This window comes from Aplidium turbinatum, chromosome 1 (genome assembly GCF_918807975.1).
Source record: "Aplidium turbinatum chromosome 1, kaAplTurb1.1, whole genome shotgun sequence".
In the NCBI taxonomy this organism is placed as follows: domain Eukaryota; kingdom Metazoa; phylum Chordata; class Ascidiacea; order Aplousobranchia; family Polyclinidae; genus Aplidium; species Aplidium turbinatum.
This window is the reverse complement of record NC_137472.1, coordinates 8764850-8776291: the sequence shown is the minus strand read 5'-3', so window position 1 is coordinate 8776291 and position 11442 is coordinate 8764850. Positions and strand designations below refer to the sequence as shown.

Below are 11442 nucleotides of genomic sequence, written 5' to 3'. Positions count from 1 at the left end.
GATGGTTGATACTTTTTTTTTCTGTTTAGTAACACTGAAGTAAATTGTCTACATTTAAGCAATAGCTTGGATTGGATAAAAACGCATTCATTGTTCAAAATAGTTTGACTGCACAGATACACCATCAAACAAATAAAATACGTCATGAGAAAGTTAGCACACTCTTGGTTCTAATGAAGACGGTTGAAATTACAAAGCAGTTTGTAACCAACCTATTTTCTATTTAGAAAAGGTGTAATTTTAACATGAAGTTATGTGAGCTTGAACAAAGAAGATATTATTCACTTGACAAAATGGAACAAGCCCAATTAAAAAAAAGCTTGATTTCAAAAAGAGTTCTACGAAATCTTCAACACTTTATTTCCAACAAAAAATACGTAATTCTAGTGCTCTTTTGCTTAGCCGTTGTGACAGAAATGCTCTATGGATTTCAGGTAAGAATCAAAAGTGTTTAATCTTATTGTACTACTACTAGCCTACCTACTTCAACGACTTCCAACTAGTGTTTTGTGAAAGACTATCAGGTGAACCATTCAAACGCATTGACCTGAAATATGAACAACATGATACCTCATTGACATGATGGTAAAGCACTGCCACTCATGGATAACACAAAAAGCCTGCATTTAGTTTAAATCGGTTTAAGGCTTTTTAATATCAACCGGACATTAGACGAGATGTTAACAGTGAAGCTGAAATCTAAAGCAAACATGTGATGAAAAAAACTGTCTATGGACAAACTGCTGCACAGACACGGTTGAAATCAAGAAAATTCTTCCTAACACACGTTCACCCACTAATCTTAACAAAAAGAAAGCAATGCTTAAGCAATGGAAACAACAATTCGAAACCAGAGTCCTTTCTCCCAGGAGCAATCGCCCCCTGGGCAAAGTGGTTCGACTCCGAACCGGTGTTGACCGTACTAAATCTACAATGGTAAAGTGATCTACAACACGGGCCCAGTTACATGCATCTGTGGTACCAAGCCCCAAAGAACGGATCATCTCCATTTTTGCCCCCAACTTACCACCTGGTACAGAAAGAAGAAATTTACAGAAATACTGAAATTTTCACTCAAAACGACGGAACAACTACTCGATGTCAAATTAAAAATTAAAAACTCAGCAGAACATAAATAAATGTTCCATACCTGTTCCAGACAATTGTTCACCTAATCAAACGTCATATAAAAACCGTTCAAGTCTACTGAATATTACGTCATGGAAGTTACTAGAAAATGTGCCGAAATTGCACCATCGTTCGTAAGACTTGTGTCAAACCTGTTTAAACCTGTTTCAGTTGAAACCTGTTTAAACATGAAATATTGCGTCACACTAACTGCTGACGTGCCTTTGAGTTATCACAAATTTTTCTGATTCATTCTTGAAGTTGTTTGTTGGAAGTCGGTCGCACATTTAACTGGTTTATTTGGTGCTTGCTAGCTGGACAATTTCTCCGTCTTTTATCCAAGTAATCTGTATCGTAGTGACAGTTTTTTAGAGGTGTACGGCGTTGCATCTCGATTTCGATAGCCGCGGGCTAATTTTACAGGAATACACTTATTGAATAGACGTTTCAAGGAGTGTTTCTTTTTCGGTCGATACATACAGACGAACGGATTCGGGAATCTTATGTTACAATTTTCCCACGAAGAGATTATGGTTTACCGCTGTGACCATAAAAAATAAAAGACGAGTTCTTGTTAGCTGGTAGGCCAAGAAGCACTAGAAGCATAAAAAAATAAAAGACGATTTTTGTCAGTTGGTAGGTCAAGAAGAAATTAAAGCAAAAAAAAAATATAAGACGAGTTCTTGTCAGTTGGTAGGTCAAGAAGAAATTAAAGCACAAAAAATAAAAGACGATTTTTGTTAGCTGGTAGGCCAAGAAGCACTTGAAGGCATAAAAATAAACGACGTGTTTGTTGTCAGCTAGTGCAGAAGAACTACTTAGAAGTACAAGAAATAATAAAAGAAGATTTGTTGGTTGGTAGTCTACACTCTTACAGAAGCAAAGAAAAGTAAAGACATTTCTTTTCAGTTTGGTACTGAAGAAAAATAACTTTGACATTCATTGGCAAGAAAGAAGATTAAAAGACAATCCATCTGTGCTTGTAGATTCAAGTGGAAGAATCCAAGCAAGTTTTGTGGACTTTAGGACTTCATACCCGTACAGCTACGGTATCGTGCATTTAAATTCTTTTTTGTATTTTTACGGTTTTGCAGTTAAGTTTTTTATAACTACTGTAGCCTAATAATTTTTTGTGTTTGTGTAACTTAATTTTTTTAATTGTTAATTTAGCCCCAACATTTAATATGTCTACACTCGGTGGCGACAGGGACTCGACCGCCGTAGACTCGACTGAGTTTAAGCCTGATGATGTTCTTTGCGGTCGGGCAGGCCATTCTGGGGAGGGACCCAGTCACGATGAGGCTAAGTCAGTTCGAGAAGCCCGGCATCTTAGACGGGATATTTTGACTCAAATTGGGGAACTTTCTGTAGCCCTAGGTTCTTTGAGTGATAAGCAGGAACTGTTAATTTTTAGATCTAAGTTATCTACTTTAGAAGAGGAATTACGGCATTTCCATGCTCTTTTGACTAAAATCTTTAACTCTGCAATCTTGGCAGAACTTCGTGATAGGGTAGATCCCGAATTTAACTCGTTAAAAAATAACTTTGAACAAAAAGAAAGTGAGTTCTCAGATATGTTGGATGCTGACATCCCAGCTAGAAAGCTACGTATATTACACGTTGATTTTTGGTTGATTTTAGGTAGTATGGTATCTTAGGTAGAATTCAGGTGTTATTAAGGAGTTTGTGTACACCAACACAAATTCACTTGTTTAAAAAACATTTTTTTAGAGACATATTTTAGCTATCATTTAGTATGACTGATGATGATTATGTGCCTGATCTGATACAGACGTTGGCGATCATGGTCTTCCAAACTTCTCTGTCATTTGCCATTCGTATAAAATCGTTCGTTTTAACTGTTGTGTTTGTGGCCCATTGATTCAAGCTGTTTAAATAAGTTAATCTTTGTCGACCTCTGCTTCTTTTTCCCTGTATCATCCCCAATAGAGCTAATTTTTCCAAATCTCCATGTCTGTGAATATGACCTACAAATTGCATCTGACTGGCATATGCGTCAGAATTGCATCTGACGTAAATATGATTCTAGAAGTTTTATCAAGGATTCTTTTTTGAATATAACTCTTGCAAAAATAACACGTGTTTTCCACGTATATTACACGTGTTCAAATTCCTATGATTATTTGACTAATTTTTAAGGTATATAAGGTAAAATTACACCCAGAAGAGGGCATACAAAAGAGAAGAAATGTTTACCCGAGCAGAAGGATGTTTTACCGGAATTTTTTGTATGTTGATTATATGTTGTTTCCACGTGTATTGCACGTTTCCATCTGTTGAAAAGTAACACGTGTTTTCCACGTATATTAAACGTGTTGAAGTTCTTTCGTTCATTTGGGCAATTTTTAATCTGTGTTAGGTAAAACTACCTCCCAAGGACGGTATAAACAGAAAGAATTCTCCACTCAAGTGGATTGGTATCAACCACGCTCCTCCGTATTTTTTAGGATATAAGTTAGATTATGTGTTTTTGTAGGTATTTTTACACGTTTTTATTACGTTATGTAAAAAGGAAACTTCATGACATTTTTTAGTCGCAAATTAATGTGATCTTTTAACGATAGTTCTTAGTGTAAATTTAAGTGGTCTCGCTTACTGATATTAAACAATTACTTACTAAGGTTTGGTACGGTAGCCACTTTAACAAGTCGAAATTCTGCCACTAAAAATGACTAGAATGAAACCGCCAACCAATCATAAGCTCTGGTTTAAGTGACGTAAAAATGGCGAAAAGAAGATGATACAAAGCAAATTAAGTGATGGATTTTTTGTCAGCTGGTTGGCTTAGGGGTTTTGTCAGCTGGTTGGCTTTCATTGACGCGGGTTCGATTCCCACCACTGCTATTGCTCTTTTTCTTCTCTAATTCCAAATAAAGTTCAAAACAAGCGTTAACTCTCCAAATGAGTGCTAGAAGGGTTACAATTGGACAGTAGCCTCTTATAACAATATGTGTTAAATAAATACAAATGTGTTAAAGTGTTGATTTCAGATACGGTACGCGGAAATTAGGTAGAATGTGGGTGTAAAAACACGTAAAATCCACCACCAAATATACGTGTAATACACGTGAAATAGTGTCGACACTTATACGTGTATTATACGTGAAAATTAACGTATAATACACGACCCAAGGAAGGTAGAATCTACGTGTCAGATACGAGGAAATTAGGTGTAATGCGGGTGTAAAACACGTAAAATCCACTACCATATATACGTGTAATGCACGTGAAATAGTGTCTACACATATGCGTGTATTATACGTGAAAATTAACGTATAATACACGACCCAAGGAACGTAGAATCTACGTGTCAGATACGAGGAAATTAGGTGTAATGCGGGCGTAAAACACATAAAATCCACCACCAAATATACGTGTAATGCACGTGAAATAGTGTCTACACATATGCGTGTATTATACGTGAAAATTAACGTATAATACACGACCCAAGGTACGTAGAATCTACGTGTCAGATACGAGGAAATTAGGTGTAATGCGGGTGTAAAACACGTAAAATCCACTACCAAATATACGTGGAAAACACGTGTATTAGTGTTGTCAGATACGAGGAAATTAGGTGTAATGCGGGCGTAAAACACGTAAAATCCACCACCAGATATACGTGTAATGCACGTGAAATAGTGTCTACACATATGCGTGTATTATACGTGAAAATTAACGTATAATACACGACCCAAGGTACGTAGAATCTACGTGTAATACACGTGAAACTTCTAGCTGGGATACATCCTGAGGATAGCGCCTCAAATGTAAGCACTAGGATGTCTAGGACTTCGTCTCGGATAGTGGCACAAATTAACCTGCAGCTAAGACGAGAGGAGCTCCAGATACAAGCTGAGGCCGAAGCGAGAGCTGCTGAGGCTGCCGCGAGAGCCGAAGCGAGAGCTGCTGAGTTCGCACTCAAAGACGCTCAGTTGAGGGCTGAACAACGTAAAGAGGTAGTTTTAGCTGAATATCGATCAGAGGTGGGCTCTCGGCGTAGCTCTAAGAAGGGCTCTTCTAGGCATTCCAGAAATGAACATCAATCGCAGTTTAATTTACATAACCTTTTCCAAACGCCGGTTCAACCTGTGAGTGGACCAGGGCAATCCACACGTTTTCCAGCTGTTTCAAGAGGTCTCGGGGCCGCGGCTAAGGGTCTTCCGAATGCTGTAGAGCCAAGGTCTGCGAATTACAACCGAACTCCTCCCCCAGAGCGTACAGGTCACGGGGCCGCCATTAGTAGTAATGCTTTGCCCCCTTCACAGTTTTCTGCGCCGCTAGGTTTTGATCGCCCAGCTACACGTAATTTGGGTGGTTGTGAGAGGCGTATCGCGTCTCCTGATTTTAACGTGTGTGAGGATCGTGATCGGGCTGTGCACGTGACTGAGCCCACTCAGCCCCTTAAGGGATATAGCTTGTCTTCTCCCGCTAAATCGAGTTCTCAACAGCAGGATTGCTTTTTTGAATACCAAAATAGTAGGACGTTTTTCGATAAGGCGGCCTTGATTGGTTACGATGGTAATAATATGCCATTTGTCTTCTTTAAAAATCGTGTTATGGCCTTAATGGCAGCTTTGCCCTTTAAGGGGACTTGTTTGACTTTGTTACAAGCAGCTTGTGTTAGAACAGCTGCGCAAACGATTGCTAATTTGGTTTCTGACACCCCTGGCTTGTCAGAGGAAGACAGGATAGAAATGTCGTTAGCTCGCTTGTCCCAGCGTTTTGGGGTTCGTGGAGGTCTTTTCGCAGAACCAGAAATTAGAAAGTATCGCTATGGTAGCAAATTGACTTCGACCTCTTCCAGTGATTTGAAAGAGTTTAAAGATGAATTATCGCAGTGTTTGCTTTACGCGCAAGCTTATGGTCAGCGTGACAAATTGGAAGGACGTTTTGTTTTGGATTTGGCTAAGCGACTCCCGTTTGACGCTAAGCAGCGTTATCTTGACTTTTTAGGTGATCAGTATGGTGGCACTGATGAGCCTACTTTTCAGAGTTTGTTTGAATTTGTAGTACGGGAGGAAACGCGTAAGTCGACTGATTTTAGCATTATGCTAATGGGCGATTCTGGTGAGTCGCAGCAATTTAAAAAGTTTGGCAAAGGAAAATTGCCTTCATGTCCGGTTAGGCAGACGTTCGTAAAACCCCATGATGATGTGATGTCAGGGAGTTCGCAGTACTCGACTGTTGTTGGCGCACCGCGCTGTGGTGAGGCTAGACGTAAAGACCTGCCGGCATGTATTTGTTGTTCGTCACGTGGTCAAGTTGAATATCATTTTTTGTCTAATTGTAAAGAATTTTTGCGCTTGACACCTAAAGATCGGAGAGATGTCATTGTGAAAGCTGGCAAATGCTTGAATTGTTTGCGCAAGCATATGGTTAGGGATTGCGTTCATGCAAATAACTGTCGTAAGTGTGGGCCTAACAACGATAGGAAACACTATTTTCTTCTGCATAATTTTTATGTGACGTCACGTGATTCTCTGGATTCGGTTGGGAAAGATGATGCTCGTGCCAGAGTTCCTGTGCGTAATGTTAAGATTGGAAATGTTAAAGTAGCCTTTAACCGCGTTACTGCTGCTCGTGTTTTGAATCCAATGACTGGCAAATCGAAGTTGGTGTATTGTCAGCATGATCCTGGTTCGCAGTTGACTTTTGTTTTGAGTGATTTGGTCTGCGAACTTGGCGTTAAGCCGTATGACAAAGCGTCGTTTAAAATGGATACCCTGGCTGGTCAGAAAGCTACTTGTGCTGACCTTGTCAAACTCAACATCCAATCGTTAGAGACGGATGAACTGTTTTGTGATATAACTTCGGTGGTTAACCCAGCTTGGGCTGACGATGTTAAAACTTTACCACATAAGCAGGATTTAAGTGGTTTTCGTCATTTTCATGACGTGAATATGTTTCATTTGAATGATTGTAGTACTGTAAATGTACTGATTGGCAACGACAACGCTTATTTGATGTGTGCAAAAGAAGAGCGTGTTGGTGAAAATCGTAGTGAACCGCATGCTTTACTCACTCCTCTCGGCTGGTTGGCTTGTGGTGGTAAGTCACCCTTAGATGAAAGCGTTGCTAAAGTGTGCAGAGTGCAGACGTCTTCAGAGTCGGATGTCATCTCTGGCTTTCAGCGTAAAATTGAGTCTCGCGATATGGAAATAGCAGACCTGAATAAAGTCATTCAGGATTTGACGTTGCAAAATGAAACCTGTGAATTGTCTCGCAATGATAATTTGGCTAGAGAACTTGTTGAACCGAATATTGAGTTGAAAGATGGTCGATTTGAGATACCTGTTCCGTTGAAGGAAGATATTGATCTACCTAACAATTTTGTGTTGGCGTCAGATAGAGCTGCTGCTTTAAGAAAGAAAGCTTTAAAACAACCTGAACTTCGTGATTTCCTTACTGACACCATGAAAGATCTTAAATCTAATGGTTATATTGAGCGTGCTGGTGAAGCAGGAAATTTGAAGGGTTCTGAGTGGTATTTACCATACTTTGTGACGTCACAATTAAAAAAGCGCATTGTTTACGATGGCAAGTCTGAATTTCGAGGAACTTGTGTTAATGATGTAATGTTTTCGGGTCCTGACTTGTTAAACCCTCTGGCAGATCTCTTGGCTAGATTTCGGCAGTACTTTTTTCACATTTTGGGCCCTTCAATTCATAAGCCCAATTTTATTGGACTGCTTACGTACACAGGCAGTGCCGTTCGGATCGTGAACGAACGCCCTTTAGTACCTTTGAGTGACGACCCTAGGGATTTTACTGTCATCACCCCTGCCTCACTTTTGACCCCACACTTAGACCCATACTGTGCTGTTGGGCAACCACATGATCGTGACCAATTAAGAAGGGATTATCGGTTCAATTTGTCACTTTCTCAGCAGTTTTGGAGTAAATGGATCGATTTTTACTTGCCAGGTCTTCAGGGCCGGAAAAAATGGCTAAAAATGGCCGAGAATTTGGAGCCTGGTCAACTTGTAGTGGTAGGTTCTCTCCAGGACATTGGTAAACGTGGGAAGTATCAACTTGGGAGGGTGCATGAGGTAGTTCCACATATTAGGAAAGGGAAGCCTGTGGTTCGTAGAGCTAAAGTTGCCCTCTGCAACTATGATGAAAGTACGGGGAAAGTGAAAGTAGACTATGTGTTGAGGGATATTTCGTGCCTCGCCCCCGTAAAGAACACCTAAGTGTTAGGGTTTGAGCCTGGTTTTGTCTGCGGTGGCCGACACTTGTCTGAGCCCAGAACAGTCGGTTATTATCGCAACCATTGTATATAGCGTCATTTTTTGCGTGTACTTACTACCTATGGTACCAATTTCATGTATCGTCGTGTTTATTCTTATTGCTGTTCATTCTTTGCATGCCCTTTGTATTTGCGTATTAACTTAAACGTGAGTGATTCAAACAATTTGTGTATCATGTGTTTTTATTCATTGGCTCACAATTGTCGTCAATTCTTTTTTAGTGATGCCATGTCAGACTGTCATAACTAGGGGCCGCTATGTTCCAGACAATTGTTCACCTAATCAAACGTCATATAAAAACCGTTCAAGTCTACTGAATATTACGTCATGGAAGTTGCTAGAAAATGTGCCGAAATTGCACCATCGTTCGTAAGACTTGTGTCAAACCTGTTTAAACCTGTTTCAGTTGAAACCTGTTTAAACATGAAATATTGCGTCACACTAACTGCTGACGTGCCTTTGAGTTATCACAAATTTTTCTGATTCATTCTTGAAGTTGTTTGTTGGAAGTCGGTCGCACATTTAACTGGTTTATTTGGTGCTTGCTAGCTGGACAATTTCTCCGTCTTTTATCCAAGTAATCTGTATCGTAGTGACAGTTTTTTAGAGGTGTACGGCGTTGCATCTCGATTTCGATAGCCGCGGGATAATTTTACAGGAATACACTTATTGAATAGACGTTTCAAGGAGTGTTTCTTTTTCGGTCGATACATACAGACGAACGGATTCGGGAATCTTATGTTACAATTTTCCCACGAAGAGATTATAGTTTACCGCTGTGACCAATACCACAAAACAGTTTTCTACCGGTGCTGTTTTAGTGAACTGTACTTCGATTGATTGAGATATTTTGGTGCTTGATGCGTGAGATTTGGAAATAAGTCAATTTTAATCTTAAATAACTTTTAATCTTTATAAGTTATGGCTTTCCAAACGTTTCTGGTAAACAATTATTTATATCATTTTTACGAAGGTTTTGATCTTGAAAGTACGGGAAAATTGTTGCACTTAAAATGACAGCTATTGACAGTCAATTGGCCGGTAGACGAAGGTATCGTTGTTTTAAAGGTGTTCGCCAGGATATGCATCTCGCTTGTGATTTATAAATAAGCCACTATCAGAGCAGTTATCAATTGCGTTCAATTATTTGCTGCTGTCAGATGAATTCGCATGGCACAGGGCAAAAGCCGTGACTTATTCTTGTAATTAGGATGTTGTGCACCACAGAACGACAAAAACGAGTCCCTGCATGCCAACCTATCATACAACTGGAATGTCAATCTTAACATATGCCAAAAAAAAACTTGAAAGCAAATGTTGCAACTGTGGAACATATTAATTCTGTATTGTTAATAAAATTTGCTAAGTACCTTATACAGGTCGATTGACCAGTGTGGTAGTTCTAGGTATACCCATTTTAGGAGGCCCAGCTCCTGAACCCTCCATTTCAGTGGGCCTACACATAACAAGCATTTATGTTTCGTTAACAAAGTGTTTGACGTACTGTTTTAAACTTTCATTCTGATAGAAGTGTGGTTCGGTCAATGTCTTTTCGTAAATTGTTTGATGCAGAGTCACTTGTAATAAACTACTGATTTGAATGGAGCGGTCATGTGTTTGTAATTTTAGCAACTGGCACAGATATTACAGTGTTAGTAGTTAGTTTTAGTAAGCATGTTCTTTGCTCTCAGTATTCTTTAGAATTCTTTTATGTCGATAACATTAGAGGTGTGGTTGCGGTGTCAGTCAATGGTTTTTTGAGTCGATAGGCTTTCGGCTCTTCATTCAATGCTTGTGGTTCGGTACAATGTTAGTAGTTAATTTTAAAATGTATATTCTTTGGTTTGAGTTTTCTTTAATAGGCCATTCTTTAGTATTCTTTATATCGGAGAGATTAGGGGGTGTGGTTGTTAGACAATATTTTTACAGTTAATGTTTTTTCGACTCTTTATTTAAAGTTTGTGGTTTGGTACAATGCTAGTAGTTAGTTTTAGAACATATGTTTTTTGTATTCAATTTTATCTAGTAAGATATTTTCTAGTACCAGTATTATTTTCTTTTAGGGATGTGGTTGTTATTCAATGTTTTTTAGTCAATAATTTTTTGGCTTTTCAGTCAATGTTGGCAGGTCGGTACGTTGTTAGTAGTTAGTTATGGCATGCATGCTTTTTGCTCTCAGTATTATCTAGTATTGTTTTCGTTTGATGATGTTAACTTAACATTCTGTATTCTCTGGTATTGAATTATGGTTTGGTCAATGTTGTTTTTGTTTTTTTTTGTAAATTATTTGATGTAGAGTCACTTGTAGCAAAATAAAATAGTTTTTTGTGTAAGTACTGTTAGCAAACACATATGGTAGGCTACAATGTCGTTAATTGGAATCGATAGCCTAATGCTAATTGCTGTGCCCCTGTAATATCTGGCAGTCAGGTTACTTTATTTGTGCATGAGCTTACAATAGAGAGCTTTGAACCTCCAAAGCAAAACAAAATAACCGTTTGGTAAAAGTGTTTAAATGCTCGTTTTGTTGAAAGCAATATTTGTTGCACTGCCAAATTGTTTTGCTCTATTACACCCACGTATTTGAAAATGATAGGTGTGTATGGTTTCGAATAACTGCAATTTTAAGGAAAAATTGCTTTCAAATGTAGTTAACCAAATTAAATCTCCTAATCTGTCAATTCTTGTCCAAATTTGAAAAAAAAAATTAAGTCAAATTTTCATGCTAGCTTGTATTGTGTGCTACAAGCTCTGGGTTGAATGACCACATTGTTCATGAACATTGCAATAATTATCTTATTAAAAATCTTTAATGTTTTTGGCTTTTATTCCGAGCAGTAGTGTAGCTATGATCCAATAGACCTGTGTTTGCTATTATTTGGCTTAGCATATTATATTGGTGTGGTGTTTTCAAAATGGTCAAAATATCTATTGAAGTGAACCACCTTTTCATATCGATGTAGTGAAAATGCACACTATATTATCATAGATTTTCTTGCCCGTAGGGGCGCAAAATTATTTTGGCCTCAGGACCCATAAA

The 11442-nt window shown here is 38.7% G+C and overlaps 1 protein-coding gene across 1 annotated transcript in view; it reads left to right on the top strand.

Annotated features, from left to right (window-relative positions):
- Nucleotides 1–240: 240 nt before the first annotated feature.
- The window catches only part of LOC145764867 (beta-1,4-galactosyltransferase 1-like), a 39278-nt gene continuing 28076 nt past the window's right edge, over nucleotides 241–11442 (top strand). Inside the window, exon 1 of the mRNA XM_082576942.1 lies at nucleotides 241–434. Within this exon, the coding sequence (XP_082433068.1) occupies nucleotides 246–434 (189 nt within the window). The 5' untranslated portion in view covers nucleotides 241–245. The remainder of the gene's footprint in view (nucleotides 435–11442) is intronic.